General features: G+C 47.2%; 1 protein-coding gene across 1 annotated transcript in view; it reads right to left on the minus strand.

Moving 5' to 3' along the window:
* The window catches only part of LOC137519001 (aquaporin-4-like), a 40903-nt gene extending 17514 nt beyond the window's left edge, over positions 1 to 23389 (minus strand). The window contains exon 1 of the mRNA XM_068237562.1: positions 22884 to 23389. Within this exon, the coding sequence (XP_068093663.1) occupies positions 22884 to 23249 (366 nt within the window). The 5' untranslated portion in view covers positions 23250 to 23389. The remainder of the gene's footprint in view (positions 1 to 22883) is intronic.
* Positions 23390 to 27175: the final 3786 nt, after the last annotated feature.

The following is a 27175-nucleotide window of genomic DNA, read 5'->3' on the forward strand; positions in this document are numbered from 1 at the left end:
TAAAGAGTACACCGGATGTGCACTGACGTACAACCTCCAGCAGGCTGGAGAAACAATACTGAAGAGGCTGAATCTCCCGAGGAGCGGGTGATTCAGAATATACTGCAGGCAAATGATCACCCGAGGGGCGGATGAGTCAGACTGACTGCAGCTTACGAGATACAGAAGTACTAAAATGACAGGTACCTAATGAGCAGGTAATTAAGGCTAAACTATAGCCTAGCAAAGCTGCTTCACCAGCGGAGCTGGCGTAGTAACACCTCACCAGTGGCGAGGGCCCACCGGTGAGTAGAATGGTCAGGCAGGCAAGGTTCGGCAACAGAGAGGTAAGTATCAGTACAGAATCGTGAAGCAAGAGAATAAACGGTATTCAGGCAGAGGTTCAACAACAGGTAGGCAGAAAGGCGAAAGTACAGGATCAGAAGACAGGATCAGGGTCAGAGTAATAGCTAAGAGTCATACACAGGAGATCAATACAGAAGCAATAACCTAGTCTGGGTGTGAAATCCTTAGCGTCAACACCCTGGAACTAGTCTAAACAAATAGCAATAACAGAGTAGCAATATCCTAAGCTTGGGGGTGAGGTCCTTGGTCTCAACCCCCCCCCCCCCCCCCCTTCCCCGGAACTGGTCTAAAGTATAACAGAGCAATGACACAACAATCCTGAACTTGGGGGTGAGGTCCTTGGTCTCAACCCCCTGGGAACTGGTCTAAAGTATAACAGAGCAATGGCACAACAATCTTGAACTTGGGGGTGAGGTCCTTGGTCTCAATCCCTGGGAACTGGTCTAAAGTACAACAGAACAACGACACAACAATCCTGCACTTGGGGGTGAGGTCCTTGGTCTCAACCCCCTGGGAACTGGTCTTAAGTACAACAGAACAATTATACAAGAATCCTGGGCTTGGTCTGAGCGCTGACACACAAGCGTTCACGACAACAGACAGCGCCAGACTGAAGCCCGAAGGCTTAAAAGCCGAGGAGACCTCACTGGCACGCCCCCAGCAGCCAGCCAATCCGGGGCGTTGTGAGTCTCCTCAGCCGTCAGCTGACCCTGCAGGTCAGCTGACGATCCTTCTACCCGAATAAAGGTCCTGTCTACGCGCGCGCCCGCGTGAGACAGCGTCCCTACAGGAAACCGTCAGTTCCGTCCCCGGTGTCCTAGATGCCGGAGAGACAAGCAGGGAGCTAGAGACAGCCGCGGTGGCGATGCCGTCCGCCGCGGCTGCGCTCATTACACTGGGTCATCTAAAATGTGAATCAAGCTATCCCACGGAAAATCTCCAGGCCTCTTAGCACTGAAAGTATGTATCCACTAGTATCGTTAGTAGCCCTAGTTTATTTTGGTTATTCTTGTGGTACATTTCAGAGTGCCTTCCTGGTGCAATTTAAGTGTAGCTGAATGGCAGTGTTTGTAACACCACGCGTATCAGCATTTGACACGTGGCGGTGTTGCCCCATGGCATGGCCTCGCATGTGACTCCATGGGGGGACCGCCTGTCCACTGCCTGCGCTGAGTCCTAATAAGCACCTCATTTATGTGCTCAAGGCCCCCTGATATATAGCGGGCAATGAAAAATGCAGCTACAGATAACAATAGTCCAAATTTCTTCAGCTATCAGAAGCCCCAGTTTCCTGCTTCCATCATTTTTAAGGCTGGAGGTTAAGGTCAGGCATCAGGTGAGGGTTACTGTCACAAAGATGTCACATGTAGAAGTAAAGGATAAATGCACTGCCGAAAATTGTGTTGCATTACCAAAGTAGGGATGCTCAATGAACTCCAAATCAATCTGAGCTGATGCAGATTTATGCAAACTTTGTATGCAGATCCATGCAGCTTCAAAATGGACCATTCATATTCCACCTAGATGGGATTTGATTGGTCCAATTTCAAGCTGCATAAAGTAGCATACAAAGTTTTCATAATCCTGCTTCAGTTCTAAATTTTTTGCATCTCATTGACCATCTGTATGCCAAAGCCAGGCTTTGAAACGAAATGTACATTATTTATACACACATTTTGGGTTACCACAATGATCAGACAAGTAGCATTGTTTTAAAAAGAACTTATCCATTTTGCCGTCAGGGTTTTTCCCCAAAAAATGTGATGAGTACAGCATACAGTACATCAGTACAGGAAATGACTCTGTGTGCACCAGTCCTATAGGTATTTCAATTCTCAGCACATTTTAGCAGGTTAGACATGTGATCGTTATCACGTCTGGTGTATATTTCTTTTCAGCAATTTTCCTTCGGGCTTTAAGATTAAAAGTCAAGATTAACCCCTTCCTGACCAGCTAATGCCGATAGGCATCAGGAAGGTGGCAGCCCCAGGACCGCCTAACGCCGAGAGGCGTCAAGAGCAGTGGGCGGGATTTGCAGGGAATGAGCGCGCACATGCGCGATTTTCCCTGCCATGACGCTCCATGTTAAGTCTGCTACCCGCGATCAGGGCTGACAGGCTGTGTAATGGCTGAAAACAGCCGTTATTTACATGTGCAGTGCTGCGATCTCCTGCCTCTGTCACTGAGATGTCCCCTCAAGTGGCTCTCAAGATGATCGCCTCTCATACGCCTGATGCCTATGAGAGTCAATCACACTGATTGGCTTTGGGAGGGGCAGGGGGGAGGGGGGGGAAGGGAAATAAATAGAACATTAGTACATTTTAATAAAAAATAAGAATACAATTTATAAAAAAAACAAAAACAAAAAGTTGCAGCAGCAATCAGATGCCACCAACAGAAAGCTCTGTTGGTGGCAAGAAAAGGTGGTGGTGGTGGTGGTGGTGGTGGTGGTGGGGGATTCATTTGTGTGCTTAGTTGTATGGCTCTGCAGCGAGCTTTTAAAGCTGCAAGAGCACTGAATTGTAAAAAAAATGCCTGGTCACTAGGGGGGTGCAAGTCTGTGGTCCTCAAGTGATTAAGAATGAATGACTATGTTAGGTTAGTGCTGGGATTTTTTAGGGCTATTTATAGTGATCAGTAAAGATAAATGTTAGGTTAGAATGAAGGCCCATACACATGCAAAATCAATGCCGCCTTAGAGGGGAACAGTACATGATATCTCTGGTGACATTGCAGGGCCAAGGCAGATAGTCGCTTCACTACCCTGCAGGCTAGTGACGTGTTCTGTTGCCATGCAGGGGCATAGGGACAACTGAGCAGCACATTTGTGACATCACTTGGCAGCGTGGTATGTGGGGAGAACAATGCTCTTGGCCGTAGCGATCCACCAGGTCAGATCACTGGCGGTGGGGTTGAGATTGGACAGAATTGGTCACACTGTGAATGATGGAACTGATGGCGTATTTTGTAATGCAACACTAGCCAAGCCAAGACACAGAACATTTATATTGCGCTTTTTTCCAGGTGGTCTCAAAGCACCAGAGCTGTAACTACTAGGATGCGCTTTACAGGCAGTAGCAGCGTTAGGGAGTCTTGCCCAATGTCTTCTTACTGAATAGCTGGCTTACTGAACAAAAAGAGCGGAGATTCAAACCCAGGTCTCCTGTGTCAGAGAGAGAGCCCTTAACTGCAACTACTTTACACAGGTCAACATAGACCTAGAGTGAGGCGCTAATTCCGTTACTACAGATATCCTGTTGTCCCCAATTTTTGCCTGATGAAGCGGGCATGACCTGCAAAACGCGTTGCACTTTTGTTTGGGGTACCGTATAATAAATTAATGTATTTATTTATATAAAACAGGTTATCTTGTCTACTTTTGGGAGGCAAGCCCACAACTTCCTCCAAGCATTTTTAAAGATTTTATGAATTTTTATCCTGCTGGCGCCTCTGTTCCACATTCAAATACACTGTGTCCACTCCTGGTGGAGGGGAGTGCTACCCCCATGGAATTGTAGGCAACACTTGATTGAATATACAAATATAACTAAATAACTTAATAACATAATATGTAAATAAACACACCTTGACACCCCAGGCTGGAGGTTAAAGGCCGTGGCCATCTTTATTGGATACTTTTTGCTAACTAGTTGAGGTCCAAATAAATTCAATAAAAGATAACTTTATTAAATGAACATAAAAACCACTCATTATATGGTCCACCATTACGGTTCGAACCAACTGAAACCGAAATAACTCCGGAAGGACCCCAACTGCAATCCTCATCCACGCCTTCAACGTGATGTTTCACCAATAAAGACTTGACCACGACGAAGTCTATTATATCTTCAGGGAGTGGCGGGAGGGGAGCTCGCCCAGACCGCTCAGGAACAAAGGCAGCTAACCTGCCTACGGACCTGTCTTAAATACACTCAACTTAGCTGCCATTGGTTGTTGCAACAATGTATAACCCCAGCAACACCTGGCAGATTTCTCCACACACCTGTAGCGACCAATCAGTGCCCGGGTCAGAACACCACCTCTATGCAGAATCCATCAGCCAATCAGATTCCCTGCTACCTCACAGAGGAAAAAACACATAGCCCCCTAAACTTATGTCCCAGGTTGCCACAATTCCATGTAGGGCCTATTATTATTCATAACGGCCCTTTTCATGGAATTGTAGGCAACACTTGATTGAATATACAAATATAACTAAATAACTTAATAACATAATATGTAAATAAACACACCTTGACACCCCAGGCTGGAGGTTAAAGGCCGTGGCCATCTTTATTGGATACTTTTTGCTAACTAGTTGAGGTCCAAATAAATTCAATAAAAGATAACTTTATTAAATGAACATAAAAACCACTCATTATATGGTCCACCATTACGGTTCGAACCAACTGAAACCGAAATAACTCCGGAAGGACCCCACCCGCCAGGCATACCTAGCCTGGCACACCACCAACGGCCCTCTCAATACAGCACTGGAGATCAAGGTTAAAAATATCTAATCCTACATCACTAAGATGCACAAAATCTTGTCTGTACAAACCCTGGGGGCCTCCCTCCAAATCAACATGGCGAAACGAAAAACCACCGACGCTGGGCAAAAATTTTTCGAGCCTGTGGTTGAGCCTCCGCCTGATCTTTTCGCAGGGGAAAAGGTCAGGCGATTGCAGCCATCTCCACCTTGGGACAATTTCAGAAAAAACCACTCTCATTTGTGGAACAAAAGAGTGAAAAACAGCAATGTCATCCCTGATATTGAAATAGAGCTCGAGGGATTTAATTTTCCCAATATCGTTTCCCCCTAGATGGATAATTAAAACATCCGGAGAAGGCCAAACATTACACAAATTAAAGAAAGCATCCTTCATTTGAGCCCAAACCATTCCTCTTACACCGTGCCAATAAACAGCGAACTTATCTGGATCCATGTTCAGATTTGTCGAGTAACATCTCCGAAATGCTCTGTTATGGGCCCAAAACACATAAGAGTGGCCCACTATCCATACAATTGTCTTTGAACCTGTAAAATAAAAGCACAATTAAGGACGAATATAAAGTTTGAACGCGCCAGACCTCCATCTTCCCATTTTCTTTATTATACTATCTGAAAGACCCAACCTGGCTGCCTCCGTTGCTGCCCCGATACGGAAGGAATGAGAGGACAATTGGAACTCATCCACCCCTGCAATGCTGGAGCATAGCTTCAACACGGAGTTGAACTGGAAAACTGAAAGTGAAGTACCATTCTCGTGACGTAACAGAGAACCTGGGGTATTTCCTCTAACTCTTAAGTAATTAACCAAATTATGCACTGGGCACAAGTTGTGACCAGCCCAAGCATTCAATTCAATGAAGGAGCCCTTACCTAACTGGTCTGTCTTAGAGTATTTCAAAAAGATTCCCATTTTTGTTGCTGACAAAATCACATTCTCATACTGAAGGCCGCCATTCTGTGATGAATTACGCGAAATAAGCTCAGATACCCGAAAAGCTGCGAAAAACATTAATGTAAAAGCACACCAAAAAGTAGCGTCTCAAAACTAGATGAACAGACGAGACCCGCCGCTTCCCAGAGCCTTGATAAAATGTCCAAAGATATTGGCTGCCTGCTATCAGGTCTGCGCGAAAAACGCCTATGCCCTTTTAACAACTGTTTCACGGAAAAATAAGAATTGCACGACGGCAAATTTTTTAATTTCATAAAAAAGGAAATGCCGGCTAATTTTTTTTAACAATATGAGAATGTGACAGCCCTTTTTTAATGCAAGAGCTTACAAAATGCAAAACCACCCCTTCAGATACATGGTGTTCAGGTAAACCTAGCATTTGAACAAAAGTAATCCAATCCTTCCATGCGATTGAGTAGGCCCTCCAAGTCGCTATGGAAAGAGAATTTCGTATTCCTGTGCTAATCAACTCCATATCAAGCTCCACAGGAAAAGCGGTACTTCTTCTCCCTTGGGTTGAGCTGTTGGGGCCAGCGACCAGAACCTCTCCATCTGCAAACGGGACAGAGCATCTGCAATATCATTCGTTATCCCTGCTACATACTGTGCTTTGATCCAAACGTTAAATTTAAGAGAGTAAAGGACCAAAATCCTTAATAATTTGACCACACTAGGGGACTTGGAAGATAGACAGTTAATAGCGAAAACTACTCCTTTATTGTCTGTCTGTACCATTATTCGCTTGCCTTTGAATTGTTCCCCCCCAAATATATAAAGCTGCAACAACAGGGAATAACTCTAATAATACAATGTTCCTCGTCACCTCCTTTTGACGCCATTCAACAGGCCACCTAGCAGCGAACCATCTATTATTACAGAAAGCCCCGCAGCCGACACTGCCGGAAGCGTCTGTGAAAAAATTTAATTCAGAATTTGAATGAAATGCTTCCTGCCAAAGGGAACGCCCATTGAAACTATTCAAAAATTCAGCCCACACTAGTAAATCCTCTTTTAGCTCATGAGTAAGCCTAATATGCGAATAAGGTGATTTTAAACCCCTCATGGATGCGGCCAATCGCCTAGAGAAAACCCGGCCCATGGGCATAACCCTTGTAGCAAAAGTAAGAGAACCCAGTAATGACTGCATTTCTTTAAGTAACACCTTCTTTTTTCTCAAAAAGCCAAAAATTAACTGTTTTAGCTTGGCTATTTTTCCGTCTGGTAAACGGAATTCCCTTTCAGCTGTATCTATTGTAATACCTAAAAATTCAATACACGTGCTTGGTAAAACTGTTTTTTCAGAAGCTAAAGGGATGCCAAAGTCATTGCATATTACTTTAAAAGTGACTAGTAATTTATAACAAATGTCTGATGATGCTGGGCCCATAAATAAAAAATCATCCAGGTAGTGAATTAAACTATTGTGACCTGAAATGAACTGCACTACCCAGTCTAAAAAGGTGGAAAAGCTTTCAAAATAGCTGCAAGATAAGGCACATCCCATCGGCAAACATTTGTCAAAAAAGAATTTCCCATCAAAATGAAAACCTAATGAGCTGAAAGATGAAGGATTTATGGGCAATAGACGAAATGCAGATTTAATGTCTGCTTTTGCTAATAGAGCACAGCGCCCCAGTGGGCGGAGAAGCTCTAAGGCTGTGTCAAAAGAGGCGTAAGAAACTGAGGATAAATCACTTGGGATTTCATCATTTAAAGAACTGCCATTTGGGTAGGATAAATGATGAATTAAACGAAATGCACCTGGTTCTTTTTTAGGGACAATGCCCAAAGGTGAGAGGCGGAAATTGGCAAAAGGAGGTGACGAGAAAGGGCCTGCAACTCTGCCCTCACTGACCTCTTTGTAAATTTTTTCTTCAGCTATATCTTTATGAGCATCAATTGATTTCAAGTTTTTTACCACAGAGCAACCCACACCTGTAAAAACTGGCAGACAAAAACCAAGATCAAAACCGTTAATTAGTAATGTTGCTCTCGCCCTGTCAGGGTAAATTTTGAGCCATGGTACCATGTTTGGCAGCTTCACCGGTGTGGGTGCCCTTAAGAAAAAGCTCCTTAGAGCCAGACTGGGATGCTGAAGCTGCTTTCTTAAAACATCTTGCAATTGGATGTGATCCTGCGCAAAAGCCACATTCGTGGCGGTATTTGCATGAACCCGGCCATTTACATTGGCCGTCATTAAAAGCGTAGCAAACGCCTTTTTTATAACCGGTACCTGTGGGAGACTGAGTGGGGTTTTTATATGTGGAAACCTTTTGAGGCATCATAAGTTGCAGCCATAGCCCAACATCTTTAGAACCCCACTTTGTTCCTGGGTAAATTGATACCCTTTGACGGAATGCCTCATCATAAGTGTACCAAGCAAACCCACCATAAGCTTTGTAAGCCTCAAGAATCGTATCAACATATCGGAACATAGCTGGGCATTGCTCCGGGTGACGTTCACCCATTACACTTGCATATATGCAGAATGCCTGCAACCAATTATGAAAAGAACGTGGTACTGGGCGGCGCCGTTCATCATCAGCCTTGTCATCTTTCTTATCCTGCTTTAAAAATTCCTTACAGATAGGTAAGAGAGACAGAATGTCAATATAATCTCCCTTCCAAATTTTTTCCTTTACACTTGATGGCAAATGAAAACCAAGTGGAGATAATTCACATAATAATTGCTCTTTATATGCAGACTCAGCAATGCCAGGTTTTCTGATAGGGATAACTGAATCTGGCTGCTGGGCTTGAAAATTAGTAGGGGGGAAGGGGGCACTGGGAGCAGGAGCAGGTGACAAAGCTGAATAATTATCGGCAGAAGCAGCCCTATCTAACCATACACTTCCAGCATTAGCTGGAACAGTTTGTAATGCTGACAATAAGGCAGACATCAAAGCAGTAACTTGGTTATTATCATACTTACTGCTTCCAGCAGCTTGAGGCGAAGCCTGATGGCTCACGACTTCGATAGGAGTTCCCGGACCACTGGGCTGCCCTCCCCCAGCATGGAGCTGCGCTGTACCGCCAGCAGCCGCTAACACAGCAGAACCGTGAGGCACAGGCAACTGCTGGTCAGCGGCGCCGGCATACGTGCGCCCGCTCCCACCGCCAGGGGATGCGAATGGAAGGCTGGATGCTGCTTGGGCTGCCTCCTCTTCATCTTCTTCCGCGGATGAGCTGTCATCAGCTGGGGCCGAGCCGGCGGAGACCCGATTGGTCGCCGCAAAGTGGGAGGAGCTTGCGACGTCATCTGGATGCTCTGCGCCGGCAGCAACCCGATTCGTCGCTAGGAAGTGGGAGGAGCCAGGACCCGATGACGGAGCTCGGCCAGGATCAGCGCCGGCGGGCACCCGATTGGTCGCCGCTTGGTGGGCAAAGCAAGAGCTGCTCGCTGGAAGGCCAGCCTGAACACCCACAGCGGGACCACTCCACCCGGAAAGCTGTGCCACCGCCCGATTGGCCACCTCTTCAAAGACAGATGCCGGGAACGCCCCCACTGCTCCGCTATTGGTCGGCGCTGCTGAAGGCTGTGCAAGGCGGGCTTCAAACGGTCCCTGCTTCGCCGCCAATGCCGCTGACATCCCGCTGGAAACTCTGCTCTGCCGCTGACCCCCGGAGCCTCTCTTTGACTTCGCCGCATTCCCAGAAGGTCCTGGCTTCACGATCCCGCTGGGCTCAGGCGAGTACACCCTCTTCTTCTTTCGGAGCCTTTTTGCCGGAATCTCCGCTGCAATTCCGCTTTCCTCCTCTGCTCTCCTCTCTTCTTCTGCTAGCTGGAGGCAGCGTGTCAGGGTCTCCAGTCCTCCCGGCTCTTCGGCTCTTGCCGCCAGGAGCCTTAATATATCCATTGCGGCTGGGGGCTCAGTAATACAAGCTCCGTATTACCAGCTCCGTATTACAAGCTCAAGAGCTCGCCCAGACCGCTCAGGAACAAAGGCAGCTAACCTGCCTACGGACCTGTCTTAAATACACTCAACTTAGCTGCCATTGGTTGTTGCAACAATGTATAACCCCAGCAACACCTGGCAGATTTCTCCACACACCTGTAGCGACCAATCAGTGCCCGGGTCAGAACACCACCTCTATGCAGAATCCATCAGCCAATCAGATTCCCTGCTACCTCACAGAGGAAAAAACACATAGCCCCCTAAACTTATGTCCCAGGTTGCCACAATTCCATGTAGGGCCTATTATTATTCATAACGGCCCTTTTCATTCTTGGTTCTTTTCTACAGAGAGCGACTTCTTAGCCCTGAGTGAGGACAGGCCTCATCTCCTCACCTGCCTTTATAGTGGTTGCCTGAACGGTCGGTAACCCACGTTTGTGAGTATATTCTTCTCACTTTACCACTAGATCATTTGTCTCAACATACTACACCATATTGGGCTCTCGGTTTTCTCTTTTACTGTATCCATTGCTGTCTGTATCACCAATGGAAAGTTATCCCTGACTAAATCCCTAATTACTTGAGGGATTGTGTCCTCAGGATGTGGCAAAACGCGCACACACACACACACACACACACACACACACACACACACACACACACACACACACACACACACACACACACACACACACACACACACACACTTATTGTGTTGTAAGTAATTTCCCTCACTTCCTCCAATTCTTTCTTTATAAGTCTGAACATGCTTCTTGAATGTGAGTCAAGAAACATATCTGTAAAAAGCTGTTAGCAAACTGTCACGCAAATGATCAGGAAAGACCATGCGGTGACAGACATCTGGCAACAGTACACAGATTTAGATATAGTGGGGATTAATTGCTAGATTTCTGGCAACATCATATCAGCATTAACATCTGTAAATCAAAATGTGTGCTCATACATCCATGCCAAGGACCAATGTACCACTGATGCCAACCAGGGCCGGCGCTACCATAGAGGAAAAGGGGGCAATTGCCCCAGGGCCCCAGAGCTTGTATGGGCCCCCAGTGGCTACAAGAGGAAAACATTTTTTTTTCAAATCGACCTTATAGTTTTTGAGAAAATCGATTTTAAAGTTTCAAAGGAAAAAGAATACACATTTAAAAACCTGCCGACTTTAATGGTTAATAGCAAATCCACCTTAAAGGGACTCCGAGCAGTGCAGAAACTATGGAAAGATGCACATCATTTTAAAGCTCTCTTTTTCCTCTTTCCAATGATATATAAACCGCCACCCTATGCCTTTTAGTTTTCGCTATTTTCGCGATTGAAATTGCCGCGGCCGCGATTTCGATCGCGAAAATAGAGAAAACTAAAAGGCATAGGGCAACGATTTAGGTGTCGTCAGAAAGAGGAGAAAGAGAGCTTTAAAATGATATCCATCAAGCCATAGTTATATTGTATTACACAGGACGACTTTTTGTCAAAGTCAGCAGCTGCATTCAGCAAAATGGAGCTGCTGACACTGGGGAAAGTGTCGTCCTGTGTAATACAATATAACTATGGCTTGATGGATATCATTTTAAAGCTCTCTTTCTCCTCTTTCTGACGACACCTAAATCGTTGCCCTATGCCTTTTAGTTTTCTCTATTTTCGCGATCGAAATCGCGGCCGCTGCAATTTCAATCGCGAAAATAGCGAAAACTAAAAGGCGTAGGGTGGTGGTTTATATATCATTGGAAAGAGGAGAAAGAGAGCTTTAAAATGATGTGCATCTTTCCATAGTTTCTGCACTGCTCGGAGTCCCTTTAAATGCTAGAAACCCTAAATGTGCAGGATATGTTAAGGAGATCATTGGGAATAAGAGGTAAAAAACTATTTTTCAAAAAGACCTTATAGTTTTTGAGAAAAACGATTTTAAAGTTTCGAAGGAAAAAAGTGTACTTTTAAATGCGGTAAATGTCACTTTTAGTAGCAAACCTAACGGTAGTGTAATTTTACATGCATCAAACGAAAGTGCAATATATTTCCTGACGGGGTTTCCTGGGGGTCCATACGCAGCCGCAGCGCTTTGGCCAGGGATCGCTATACAGCCGCAATATGGCTGCATGAAGATCCCTGGCATTTTTTCCTATTTTCCCCCCCAAAAATTTTATGTTTAGAGTGTGGGAATTTTTAAAAAAAAAATTATGTGGCGTCCCCCCTCCTGAAACTTTTTAACCCCTTGTCCCCATGCAGGCTGGGATAGCCAGAATGTGAAGCTCCGACCGATTCGGGCTTCACACCCTGACTATACCAGCTGCAAAAAAGGTCCCTAAATGCCGATTTTTGTTCCGGGGTATCTGTTGGGGGGGGGGGGGGGGGGGGAAAGGCAGGTTTACTTTGCCCTGGGGCCCCATTGCTGCTTAAACCGGCCCTGATGCCAACATCAAGTCAAGTGGTGATCATAGCCAGTATTTGTGGTGAATGCTGCTCAATGCAAATGACTATGCATATCAGACTGTGCTGAGCAAATGTGTGGCTGCGATGATCTGGTTTATTTTACTGAATAGATCCTACAGGCTGATAGAGAAACTGGACTCAGAAGGTAGAAGGAAAGGTTGTATAATCTGGTTGTGAATGTGCGGTGAAAAAAGGTTGAAAACTGTCCGACTCCTTGCTAGAATCCTATGAGATCCGGGGCGCATTTCGGAGCACTCCAGCCCAAAAAAAGTGTGACAATGCTTCAGAATGTTGGTGTGGTCATGGGTAGGACCACATTTACATGAACTTAACTGCGGTCTAAGTAGGTCTGCCCAGCAAAATGTTGGCTGAACTCCCTATTCATTAACCTCCTTGGCGGTAATCCCGAGCTGAGCTCGGGGTATGCCGCCGGAGGTCGCCGCTCAGGCCCTGCTGGGCCGATTTCCATTCTGAAAAAAGCAGCACACGCAGCCGGCACTTTGCCAGCCGCGTGTGCTGCCCGATCGCCGCCGCTCCGCGGCAATCCGCCGCGTGCAGCGGCGAAAGAGGGTCCCCCCAGCCGCCCGAGCCCAGCGCAGCCGGAACAAACAGTTCCGGCCGGCGCTAGGGGCTGGATCGGGCGGCTCTGACGTCAGGACGTCGACTGACGTCCATGACGTCACTCCGCTCGTCGCCATGGCGACGAGGAAAGCGAAACAAGATAGGCCGCTCATTGCGGCCTATCTTGTTACTTTCGATTGCCGGAGGCGATCGAAAGTACGCTTCCGGAGCGCCCTCTAGTGGGCTTTCATGCAGCCAACTTTCAGTTGGCTGCATGAAATATTTTTTTTTTAATTTAAAAAAAAACACATTGCAGCCTCCCTGGCAAAATAAATAAACCGCCAGGGAGGTAAATAAAGAAAAAAAACATATGGGACTTGCTGGGTGCTGGGTGATGCCATGCTGGGTGCTGTGGTACCTCTATGGGGCATGCTGGGTGTTGTGGTGACATGCTGGAAGCTGTGGTGCCTGGAGCCTCCATAGGGAGCATACACCATTGGGTGTGTACTCACTGTTCCTCCCCCTGACACCCCAAGCCCCTAGCAGAGTAGCACAGCGGGAGGAACTACTCATCTCCTACATCCGCTCTCCAAGTCTGGAGAAATCCTCTGTAGTTGGCAATTCTCCCCCTAGCATCCAAGAATCAGACGCTAGGAACTCTAGTGTCTGATTCATTCTAAGACATTAGGGGGAGAATCCCGGAAGAGAAGATGTCTGCAGAATCTGGAGACCAAGCGGCCGGAGGTGAGTACTGCCGCCCACTTCCTGGGGGACATCGGGGAACAGCTCCGCATAGTAATTCATACTTTCCCAATGAGGCAGCGCCAAACAAAACGGGTTTTCATGACAACCACAGCGTGGACTGGAGTACTGTAAATAGAGTCTGGACCAAAAGCGGCAGGTTTACATCTGGATCCGCCCACTCCCCATTCACATGCGGCCATTCTCAGGGCTGAGAGCCTGTTGTTATTCCGCCCCATATACAACACAGCGCTCGGCGAAGCGAGCGCTGATTGGTCTAGGGGCAGGGAGAGAGAAGAACGTACTCCAATGAGGGAGACGCAAGCCGCCTTTCGTGAGTAAGGCATTACGTTGGTGGGAAGGGTTGAAGGAGGATTGGACCAATGGGAAACGGACAATGGTTTCCTATGGCGTAGGAGACGCCGGATAGCGTTCACTCATTTGTAAGGTAAATACAAACATTCCAGCTGTGAGGTCTTTGAAATAAACCTAATTATCTCCCAGAGAGTGAATTAGGGAGTTCATATGTACTCCTAAATGATGTTTTCAAACATCATGGTGGAAGATATGGAAACCAATCAGTAAAGGAGGATCTTGATTGAAAGGTTTTTGAACCAGTAGCAGCCATCCCTATAAGGGAGGATTTGGGTCTATAGGACACTTCCTAGGTGATGGGTATATAAGGCTGCTGAAGGATGGAGCTCATTTAATGATTGACTGAGCTAGAGAGCACAGCTCTCATTTTTTATTTTTCATATGTGGCGATTGCGATTGATATTATTATGTACCTAGCACCCTAGCACTGAGCACTTTATTCCCTGACGACGGCTCCAATTTAGGGAGCCGAAACATGTTGGATTTGTGGTGGGGGGAATCTTTATAACACTTAAAGCAATCTGTCTGAGGAGTAGGTTGATCAGAATTTATCTTGAACTTAACAAGTCAAACGGCTGATCGAGATTATGTATCCTACCTCAGTTATGATAAAAATACTTATGGATTTTTAATTATGAGAATAAAAGTTATATTTTATACATATATGAGTTACTCTGGACAGGAATCAACTCTTGTTTTTCTATATTAATCAGATTATGTGTATTGTGGACATTGGGGAACCCAAGAATAGATCCGGGGCACGTGCCACTAATCTTTGGGGCTAGAAACGCCCCTGCCGACTCCAAAAGACGCCATGATATAAACTGAGCCATAGTATCTTCACCTTCTAATGGCCAAATGTAATTACTAGGGATGGTCGGAAATGCCAACAGATCCACAGAAATTCCGATTTCCTCCAATGACAAATTTTGATTTCCATTTTTCTGATTTTCTGAGGGGTATTTTGTCATTTTTTTGCACCAGAGAATGCGAAAATTTACAAAAAAATTGGGAAATCAAAGAAAAACCCCAGAATCTTGTGATTGGTCTAAAATTACTGCGGTAATCCGATTTTTGCAGAAAAATTCCGCATTCTTTGATTGGTCCAATGCTTCCGAGTTCTGTGACTGGACTAAAATGACAGAGATTCCTGTTTTACAATTTCCAAATTCCAATGGAAAATGCGGAAATGTTAATTCTGTGGGAATCCGAATGAGCATCCGTAGCATCCGAAGTAATTACATAGACTCGTATCTCATATTGCCCTCCGTGAACTACAGCCCAGGTTTTCAACAAAGGATAACCTGGGCCCAAGGGGGTAATTAAACTTTTAACATCCAATCCAGTTTAACCACTTAACGACCACGGTCAGGCCGATCGGCGGACCTAGGTGTTAAGTGGTTTCCCATGGAAACGGCCGCTCGTTCGAGTGGCCTTTCCATGTCAGTTCACAGAGGGTGTCTCCGTGAACTGCCTGCGAGCCTCCGATCGCGGCTCGCAGGCGAAATGTAAAACACTCGGGGAAGAAATCCCCGCTGTTTACATCATACGCCGCTGCTGCGCAGCAGCGCCGTAAAGGAGATCTGCAATCCTCGGCATCTGATTAGCCGGGAATCGCCGGCATCTGATAGGCTGATAGGCTGGGGAAAGAGGGGAGGGAGGGAAGGACAGGGAGGCTGAAAATAGCTGGCTGCGATCAGACCCCCCCAGCAGGACATCCCCCTAGTGGGGGAAAAAAGGGGGGGGGGGGGGAGTCTGGTCGCCCTGGCTCTATCCTGATCTGTGCTGTGGGCTGGCAGAGCCCACGCTGCACAGATCAGCCAAAAATGGCCTGGTCCTTAAGTGGTTAATAAGCTCTCAAATAAAAATCAGAAGAAACCATACACAAACAAAGCATCAGGGCATGTTTAAAGTGTACCAGACACCTCCGAAACTAAGGATCAGATACTTACCCGGGCCTTCCTCCCACCCCATAAACATGTCCCACGATGTCCCCCCTCGTTCATCTGCGATCAGCCCCCGGTAACTGGCTTAGTCGGGCAGGTGCGCCTCTAGCCATTTTGTCATTCCAGGCGAGGAAAGCCTGTGGCGCGCCCCCCCCCCCCCCCCCCCATGAAAAATACGGCAGCATTTCACCGGAAATTACACTTATTGCAGCAGCGTTTCACCAGAAAATACATGTAATGAGGGCAGCGTTTCACAGAAATTACACATAGGTAGGGCTCCTCTCCCCTCCCCCCATTAGTTCCCCCTACTAGCCCTCATACTTGCCTGCACCTATAAGAAAAAAAGTGTACTCACCTACAGAAGACTCCTCTCCTGGGCTCCCTCCAGTGCGCAGCAGCTCCCCCGATGATCTTCGTGCAGTAACTCTGGCTTCAAAACTCCCACGCTGACAGACAGAGCAGGTTACGGGAAAATGGCGCCTAAAGCCCTGCACTAGAGACACAAATAGTTTCCAGTGCAGGACTCAGGATGCCATTTAACCGTAGCCCTGCTCTGCCTGGCAGAACCCACAGACTCCGCAGGCTGCAGAAGTGAGCTTACGGGCCGAGGCCAATAAACTGGTGCAGCGTCTATTAGACACTGCAAGCCAGTTCACCATCTGGGGATACACCATCTGGCAAGGGGGTGGCCGCAGTCCCCCCCCATGCTTCCGCCGCACAGCACTTGTGACCGCCTGGTAGGCCTGGTGGACTAGGTGCCTCTGCAAGCAGGTCAGTAAGAGGCACAAAGCAGGACAGAATGAGTCACAGGGGGACTAAAGGAGGCACATAGGGGACAGAAGGAGGCACAATAGAGGACATAGGGAGGCACAGGGGGGCAGAAGGAGGTACGAGGGTCAGAAGTCACAAAGGAGGACAGAAGGAGGCACACAGGGGGACAGAATGGGGCACAATGGGGGCAAAAGGAGGCACAATGGAGGACAGAATGAGACACAAAGGAGGATAGGAGGTACACAGATGGGCAGCGGGAGGTACATAGGGACAGAAGAAGGTGTGAGGGCCAGAAAGAGGCACAAAAGAGGACAGAAGGAGGCACAGGGGGACTGAAGGAGGCACAAAGTGAGGCAGGAGGCGGCACAATGGGGACAGATTGAGGCACAAAGGGGGACAAAAAGAGGCACAGGAAGAAAGAAGAAGGCACAGGGGGACTGAAGGAGGCACATAGGGGACAGAAGGTGGCACAATGGGGGACAGAAAAAAGCACAAAGGGGGGTAGAAGGAAGCACAGGGAGACATTAGGAGGAACAAAGGGGACGAAGTATGCATAAAGGGGGACAGAAGGAGGCACACAAGGGGGACAGAAGACAGCAGAGGGGGACAGAAAGAGCCACACGGAGACAGAAGAAGGCACAAAGGGGCACAGAAGGAGGCACAAGGGGACAGAGGATGGCGCAGGGGCCAGAAGTGGGCCTGTTACCGGGGCTGATGGCAGCTGAACGGCAGACCTAGGGAGGACAGCGTTGGACTCTGACGTGTTTATGGGGTGGGAAGAAGCCCCGGGTAAGTATCAAATCTTTAGTTTCTGAGGTCTCTGGTTTACGTTAAAAAGCATTTATACACATTTATGGAGCAACTCTAACAAATATATATGTGTCACAGGGTTCTTAAGATGATGTTACTAGCAGCAGGTGGTGCTTGGTATCAGGCAGCATGGTGGCGTATTGGTTAGCACTCTCACCTTGCAGCTCTGGGTCACTGGTTTGATTTCCAGCCAGTGCACTATTTACATGGAGTTTTAATGTTCTCCCTGTGTCTGCGAAGGTTTCCACCAGGTACTCTGGTTTCCTCCCACATCCCAAAAACATACAGATAATTTAACTGGCTTCCCCCTAAATTGGCCCTAGACTACGGTTCATACACTTCACGTTGCATACATAGACATAGGACTATGGTAGCGATTCGATTGTGAGCCCCTCTGATGGACAGTTAAGTGACAAGACAATATACAGTACTCATGTACAGCTCTGCAGAAGATTCAGCAGTCATGAGGCACATAAATAGACAGCTTTTCACATAAATAGGCAGAATGCCCCCTTAATATGTAGACACCTCTCACCTGGCAGCAGTTCCCCAAAATACACTCAATCTGACAGCAGTGGTTCCCCAAAAATAGGTAGCCCCAGGTCTATAGGTGTCCCCAGAATAGGTGGCCAGCGGTATAGATGTCCCCAGAACTGGTAGCCAGGGGTAGAGATGTCCCCAGGACAGGTAGCCAGGGGTATATGTGCCCAGTATATGTAGTCAGGGGTATATGTGCCCAGTATATGTAGGCAGGGGTATATGTGCCCAGTATATGTAGGCAGGGGTATATGTCCCCAGTATATGTAGGCAGGGGTATATGTCCCCAGTATATGTAGGCAGGGTATATGTCCCAGTATATGTAGGCAGGGGTATATGTTCCAGTATATGTAGCCAGGGGGATATGTCCCAGTATATGTAGCCAGGGGGATATGTCCCAGTATATGTAGCCAGGGGGTATATGTCCCAGTATATATAGGCAGGGGTATATGTCCCAGTATATATAGGCAGGGGTATATGTCCCAGTATATGTAGGCAGGGGTATATGTCCCAGTATATGTAGGCAGGTGGTATATGTCCCAGTATATGTAGGCAGGGGGTATATGTCCCAGTATATGTAGCCAGGGGTATATGTCCCAGTATATGTAGGCAGGGGTATATGTCCCAGTATATGTAGCCAGGGGAATATGCCCCAGTATATGTAGTCAGGGGGATATGTCCCAGTATATGTAGGCAGGGGTATATGTCCCAGTATATGTAGGCAGGGGTATATGTCCCAGTATATGTAGCCAGGGGGATATGTCCCAGTATATGTAGCCAGGGGGATATGTCCCAGTATATGTAGGCAGTGGTTATATGTCCCAGTATATGTAGGCAGGGGGTATATGTCCCAGTATATGTAGGCAGGGGGTATATGTCCCAGTATATGTAGGCAGGGGGTATATGTCCCAGTATATGTAGCCAGGGGGATATGTCCCAGTATATGTAGGCAGGGGTATATGTCCCCAGAAAATGTAGCCAGGGGGATATGTCCCAGTATATGTAGGCAAGGGTATATGTTCCAGTATATGTAGCCAGGGGGATATGTCCCAGTATATGTAGCCAGGGGTATATGTCCCCTGAAAAAGTAGCTAGGGGGATATGTCCCAGTATATGTAGGCAGGGGTATATGTCCCAGTATATGTAGGCAGGGGGTATATGTCCCAGTATATGTAGCCAGGGGGATATGTCCCAGTATATGTAGCCAGGGGGATATGTCCCAGTATATGTAGGCAGGGGTATATGTCCCAGTATATGTAGGCAGGGGGTATATGTCCCAGTATATGTAGCCAGGGGGATATGTCCCAGTATATGTAGCCAGGGGGATATGTCCCAGTATATTGCGATTGATATTATTATGTACCTAGCACCCTAGCACTGAGCACTTTATTCCCTGACGACGGCTCCAATTTAGGGAGCCGAAACATGTTGGATTTGTGGTGGGGGGAATCTTTATAACACTTAAAGCAATCTGTCTGAGGAGTAGGTTGATCAGAATTTATCTTGAACTTAACAAGTCAAACGGCTGATCGAGATTATGTATCCTACCTCAGTTATGATAAAAATACTTATGGATTTTTAATTATGAGAATAAAAGTTATATTTTATACATATATGAGTTACTCTGGACAGGAATCAACTCTTGTTTTTCTATATTAATCAGATTATGTGTATTGTGGACATTGGGGAACCCAAGAATAGATCCGGGGCACGTGCCACTAATCTTTGGGGCTAGAAACGCCCCTGCCGACTCCAAAAGACGCCATGATATAAACTGAGCCATAGTATCTTCACCTTCTAATGGCCAAATGTAATTACTAGGGATGGTCGGAAATGCCAACAGATCCACAGAAATTCCGATTTCCTCCAATGACAAATTTTGATTTCCATTTTTCTGATTTTCTGAGGGGTATTTTGTCATTTTTTTGCACCAGAGAATGCGAAAATTTACAAAAAAATTGGGAAATCAAAGAAAAACCCCAGAATCTTGTGATTGGTCTAAAATTACTGCGGTAATCCGATTTTTGCAGAAAAATTCCGCATTCTTTGATTGGTCCAATGCTTCCGAGTTCTGTGACTGGACTAAAATGACAGAGATTCCTGTTTTACAATTTCCAAATTCCAATGGAAAATGCGGAAATGTTAATTCTGTGGGAATCCGAATGAGCATCCGTAGCATCCGAAGTAATTACATAGACTCGTATCTCATATTGCCCTCCGTGAACTACAGCCCAGGTTTTCAACAAAGGATACATGTTCACCTGGGCCCAAGGGGTAATTAAACTTTTAACATCCAATCCAGTTTAACCACTTAACGACCACGGTCAGCCGATCGGCGGACCTAGGTGTTAAGTGGTTTCCCATGGAAACGGCCGCTCGTTCGAGTGGCCTTTCCATGTCAGTTCACAGAGGGTGTCTCCGTGAACTGCCTGCGAGCCTCCGATCGCGGCTCGCAGGCGAAATGTAAACACTCGGGGAAGAAATCCCCGCTGTTTACATCATACGCCGCTGCTGCGCAGCAGCGCCGTAAAGGAGATCTGCAATCCTCGGCATCTGATTAGCCGGGAATCGCCGGCATCTGATAGGCTGATAGGCTGGGGAAAGAGGGGAGGGAGGGAAGGACAGGGAGGCTGAAAATAGCTGGCTGCGATCAGACCCCCCCAGCAGGACATCCCCCTAGTGGGGGAAAAAAGGGGGGGGGGGGGGGAGTCTGGTCGCCCTGGCTCTATCCTGATCTGTGCTGTGGGCTGGAGAGCCCACGCTGCACAGATCAGCCAAAAATGGCCTGGTCCTTAAGTGGTTAATAAGCTCTCAAATAAAAATCAGAAGAAACCATACACAAACAAAGCATCAGGGCATGTTTAAAGTGTACCAGACACCTCCGAAACTAAGGATCAGATACTTACCCGGGCCTTCCTCCCACCCCATAAACATGTCCCACGATGTCCCCCCTCGTTCATCTGCGATCAGCCCCGGTAACTGGCTTAGTCGGGCAGGTGCGCCTCTAGCTATTTTGTCATTCCAGGCGAGGAAAGCCTGTGGCGCGCCCCCCCCCCCCCCCCATGAAAATACGGCAGCATTTCACCGGAAATTACACTTATTGCAGCAGCGTTTCACCAGAAAATACATGTAATGAGGGCAGCGTTTCACCAGAAATTACACATAGGTAGGGCTCCTCTCCCTCCCCCCCATTAGTTCCCCCTACTAGCCCTCATACTTGCCTGCACCTATAAGAAAAAAAGTGTACTCACCTACAGAAGACTCCTCTCCTGGGCTCCCTCCAGTGCGCAGCAGCTCCCCCGATGATCTTCGTGCAGTAACTCTGGCTTCAAAACTCCCACGCTGACAGACAGAGCAGGGTTACGGGAAAATGGCGCCTAAAGCCCTGCACTAGAGACACAAATAGTTTCCAGTGCAGGACTCAGGATGCCATTTAACCGTAGCCCTGCTCTGCCTGGCAGAACCCACAGACTCCGCAGGCTGCAGAAGTGAGCTTACGGGCCGAGGCCAATAAACTGGTGCAGCGTCTATTAGACACTGCAAGCCAGTTCACCATCTGGGGATACACCATCTGGCAAGGGGGTGGCCGCAGTCCCCCCCATGCTTCCGCCGCACAGCACTTGTGACCGCCTGGTAGGCCTGGTGGACTAGGTGCCTCTGCAAGCAGGTCAGTAAGAGGCACAAAGCAGGACAGAATGAGTCACAGGGGGACTAAAGGAGGCACATAGGGGACAGAAGGAGGCACAATAGAGGACATAGGGAGGCACAGGGGGGCAGAAGGAGGTACGAGGGTCAGAAGTCACAAAGGAGGACAGAAGGAGGCACACAGGGGGACAGAATGGGGCACAATGGGGGCAAAAGGAGGCACAATGGAGGACAGAATGAGACACAAAGGAGGATAGGAGGTACACAGATGGGCAGCGGGAGGTACATAGGGACAGAAGAAGGTGTGAGGGCCAGAAAGAGGCACAAAAGAGGACAGAAGGAGGCACAGGGGGACTGAAGGAGGCACAAAGTGAGGCAGGAGGCGGCACAATGGGGACAGATTGAGGCACAAAGGGGGACAAAAAGAGGCACAGGAAGAAAGAAGAAGGCACAGGGGGACTGAAGGAGGCACATAGGGGACAGAAGGTGGCACAATGGGGGACAGAAAAAAGCACAAAGGGGGGTAGAAGGAAGCACAGGGAGACATTAGGAGGAACAAAGGGGACAGAAGTATGCATAAAGGGGGACAGAAGGAGGCACACAAGGGGGACAGAAGACAGCAGAGGGGGACAGAAAGAGCCACACGGAGACAGAAGAAGGCACAAAGGGGCACAGAAGGAGGCACAAGGGGACAGAGGATGGCGCAGGGGCCAGAAGTGGGCCTGTTACCGGGGCTGATGGCAGCTGAACGGCAGACCTAGGGAGGACAGCGTTGGACTCTGACGTGTTTATGGGGTGGGAAGAAGCCCCGGGTAAGTATCAAATCTTTAGTTTCTGAGGTCTCTGGTTTACGTTAAAAAGCATTTATACACATTTATGGAGCAACTCTAACAAATATATATGTGTCACAGGGTTCTTAAGATGATGTTACTAGCAGCAGGTGGTGCTTGGTATCAGGCAGCATGGTGGCGTATTGGTTAGCACTCTCACCTTGCAGCTCTGGGTCACTGGTTTGATTTCCAGCCAGTGCACTATTTACATGGAGTTTTAATGTTCTCCCTGTGTCTGCGAAGGTTTCCACCAGGTACTCTGGTTTCCTCCCACATCCCAAAAACATACAGATAATTTAACTGGCTTCCCCCTAAATTGGCCCTAGACTACGGTTCATACACTTCACGTTGCATACATAGACATAGGACTATGGTAGCGATTCGATTGTGAGCCCCTCTGATGGACAGTTAAGTGACAAGACAATATACAGTACTCATGTACAGCTCTGCAGAAGATGTTGACGCTATAGAAATACATAATAATAATAAAAGCATGTTTATATCAACAGGACTCACCTTGGTGATCCCAACCGGCCATTTGTCTTGTGGTGTAATGAGGGCCACTATCCCAGCTCCGGCTATAGCTGCCAAGCACTGAATGACAATGTAGAAGATTCCTTTGGCCACTGTGATTTTCCTGGTACATATCATGGCCATGGCCACCGCAGGGTTCAGGAAAGCCTCACATATATGTCCAAAACAGTGAATTAATATGGCAATACTTAGTCCAAAGCAGAAGGCAATGTGAGTATCACTGTTCCCATTTGGATTCATACTGGCTGTGGATCCCAAACTGATAACCAGAAACAAGAAGACAGCTAAGAATTCTCCACCCATGGAAGTCCAGAACTGCCTGGTCCATATTCCCTTGAAGGCCGTCATCTTGTGGCTACGTTGGTGTGAGGAACACTGACTGAGCCTGGAGGTTGGGGGCTCTGATATTTGAATAAAGGCAGCTGAGGAACAGGTTAGGCAGGTAATGACGTGTTGGTGACACAACCCCTTCCCTAAAACCAGAAACTTCTTGCTAGAAATAACTTACAGCCTAAAGGAATGCGAGATGTGATCTCTGAGAGAACCAGACTTGTGAAAACATGGACATATATAAATGCATAGGAACCTATAAAGGGGTTTTTGTGTATTACTGTGGGACCCACCCAAATAATCTTTACTGTCTTTGTTACCAGAACATTCTTTCTGTGGTTCTGTGGATATTAGGATCTGATAAGTGCTTTCAGGTAATCAAGGAAATATAAATACTAGAATATATTGCTAATAACAGGGATTGGCTCTAATAGATCACACCTTAATAACAAACATTGCAAGCTGGGATCGTTTGTGGTGTTTACAGACAACGGTGATTTCAATCAATGCTTCTTTTAACGGATTCACAAACTGGATAAACCGTCACCACAGCAAACATTCGAACTATAAAATTATGAAGATAAAGTTAATGATACTATATCACCAGGAATCTGAGAAGAGAGACATATAAAGGCTGCAATATTTATTTCCTTTTAAACAATAACAGTTGCCTGGCAGTCCTGCTAATGTTTCTGGTCAGTAGTGTCTGAATCTCACACCTGAAATAAGCATGCATCTAACCCAGTCAGATCTTTGTCAGAAACACCTGATCTGCATGGTTGGTCAAGGTCTATGGCCAAAGGTGCATCCACACGTAACAACTGATGTTGCCCGTCGGTGACCCTGACCTGACTGCCGTTGGATGACATTGAGGAGGGGGGGGGGGGGAACGGCACGTGTGTGACACCACACGTGGGCGCGGGTGCGGCATCTTCAGAGAAGTTGCCCGCTTCTCGCCAAAGGTGATTCACCAGGCGGATCGCATGCTGAGCTGCTGTTGCTGTTCGGGGGCCTCTGTACACACACCTGACTGTTGGCTGATGCGGTTATCAGCCACCTTGGGTGACTTTAGTGAAGCGTGTGTACAAGGCTTTAAAGTATTAGAAACAGGACAGCCAGATCGTGTGCATTGTTTTAAAGGAAATAAATATGTCAGCCTCTATATGCCTCTCACCTTGAGTCCCCTTTAAGAGATAGATATGCTGTTGGTTTTAACACAGAGGTGAAGATCAAATTGTTGCTTTTACTGTAACTATATATTGCTGCGCATCAGGCAAACCACATCCACTCCACTCCACCAACAGTGCTTAGTGCTATGAGAGTTATTTAACTTTTGTACCCATTTCTAGGTAAAATAACAAAATGTTGCCTAGTTAATCCTGCTCTTATTGGCGGGTAAGAGGAAGTTGCTGAGTAGGCAGGAGATCTCTGCACAACGTTCACTGGCCCAAACACACTGTCAGTCACAGCAAGCTTGGCATGGGCGTCCGCAGAAAATTTTCCAGGGGGGGGGCAAAAAGTGAGGAGCAAAAAGCCGCAAATCTGGGTTGGTGTCGTGTGGCGCGCGTGAGCTACGTCATGCGGCGCAGGTAGCGCGGCACGCCGAAAAATGGGTGTGGTCATGAACCAGAATGTGGGTGTGGTCGTGGGTGGAGACAAGTTTACATGAACTAAGCAATGGTGGGACATTAGATTAGGACAGTGGTGGCGAACCTTTTGGAGGTCAAGTGTCCAAACTGCAAAGTCACTTTACTATCACAAAGTGCCAACAGCAATTTAAACTAAATTCAAACGTTTTAACTCATACATGAACCTTATGGAAAATTAAGTTGAAAATAAACTGTGAAGATAAACAATTTCATCCATCGTACTCCTGAAAAAATTATTCATTTTTTTTAGAACCTCCCAGTTTCATTTTCTGTTTTAAAAAGCGGAAAAAGTAGGTTTAATGCTATTGTCTCATATGATGATGATTCAGCTCTTTCCATAGTCTCGCAGTTAGCAATCATGTGACCCCTAACAAGACAAATTCAGCAATCATGAGGCCCCCCCATCAAGACAAATTCAGCAATCATGAGGCCCCCAACATGACCAACTCAGCAATCATGAGGCCCCCAACAAGACAAATTCAGCAATCATGAGGCCCCCAACAAGACAAATTCAGCAATCTTGAGGCCCCCAACAAATCATGAGGCCCCCAACAAGACAAAGTCAGTAACCATGAGGCCCGCAACAAGACAAATTCAGCAGTCATGAGGCACATAAATAGACAGCTTTTCACATAAATAGGCAGAATGCCCCCTAATATGTAGACACCTCTCACCTGGCAGCAGTTCCCCAAAATACACTCAATCTGACAGCAGTGGTTCCCCAAAAATAGGTAGCCCCAGGTCTATAGGTGTCCCCAGAATAGGTGGCCAGCGGTATAGATGTCCCCAGAACTGGTAGCCAGGGGTAGAGATGTCCCCAGGACAGGTAGCCAGGGGTATATGTGCCCAGTATATGTAGTCAGGGGTATATGTGCCCAGTATATGTAGGCAGGGGTATATGTGCCCAGTATATGTAGGCAGGGGTATATGTCCCCAGTATATGTAGGCAGGGGTATATGTCCCCAGTATATGTAGGCAGGGTATATGTCCCAGTATATGTAGGCAGGGGTATATGTTCCAGTATATGTAGCCAGGGGGATATGTCCCAGTATATGTAGCCAGGGGGATATGTCCCAGTATATGTAGCCAGGGGGTATATGTCCCAGTATATATAGGCAGGGGTATATGTCCCAGTATATATAGGCAGGGGTATATGTCCCAGTATATGTAGGCAGGGGTATATGTCCCAGTATATGTAGGCAGGTGGTATATGTCCCAGTATATGTAGGCAGGGGGTATATGTCCCAGTATATGTAGCCAGGGGTATATGTCCCAGTATATGTAGGCAGGGGTATATGTCCCAGTATATGTAGCCAGGGGAATATGTCCCAGTATATGTAGTCAGGGGGATATGTCCCAGTATATGTAGGCAGGGGTATATGTCCCAGTATATGTAGGCAGGGGTATATGTCCCAGTATATGTAGCCAGGGGGATATGTCCCAGTATATGTAGCCAGGGGGATATGTCCCAGTATATGTAGGCAGTGGTTATATGTCCCAGTATATGTAGGCAGGGGGTATATGTCCCAGTATATGTAGGCAGGGGGTATATGTCCCAGTATATGTAGGCAGGGGGTATATGTCCCAGTATATGTAGCCAGGGGGATATGTCCCAGTATATGTAGGCAGGGGTATATGTCCCCAGAAAATGTAGCCAGGGGGATATGTCCCAGTATATGTAGGCAAGGGTATATGTTCCAGTATATGTAGCCAGGGGGATATGTCCCAGTATATGTAGCCAGGGGTATATGTCCCCTGAAAAAGTAGCTAGGGGGATATGTCCCAGTATATGTAGGCAGGGGTATATGTCCCAGTATATGTAGGCAGGGGGTATATGTCCCAGTATATGTAGCCAGGGGGATATGTCCCAGTATATGTAGCCAGGGGGATATGTCCCAGTATATGTAGGCAGGGGTATATGTCCCAGTATATGTAGGCAGGGGGTATATGTCCCAGTATATGTAGCCAGGGGGATATGTCCCAGTATATGTAGCCAGGGGGATATGTCCCAGTATATGTAGGCAGGGGTATATGTCCCAGTATATGTAGGCAGGGGTATATGTCCCAGTATATGTAGGCAGGGGTATTTGTCCCAGTATATGTAGGCAGGGGGATATGTCCCAGTATATGTAGCCAGGGGGATATGTCCCAGTATATGTAGGCAGGGGTATATGTCCCAGTATTTGTAGGCAGGGGTATATGTCCCAGTATATGTAGGCAGGGGGTATATGTCCCAGTATATGTAGGCAGGGGGTATATGTCCCAGTATATGTAGGCAGGGGTATATGTCCCAGT

The sequence above is a fragment of the Hyperolius riggenbachi genome, chromosome 5 (assembly GCF_040937935.1).
Source record: "Hyperolius riggenbachi isolate aHypRig1 chromosome 5, aHypRig1.pri, whole genome shotgun sequence".
NCBI classification, from domain to species: Eukaryota; Metazoa; Chordata; class Amphibia; order Anura; family Hyperoliidae; genus Hyperolius; species Hyperolius riggenbachi.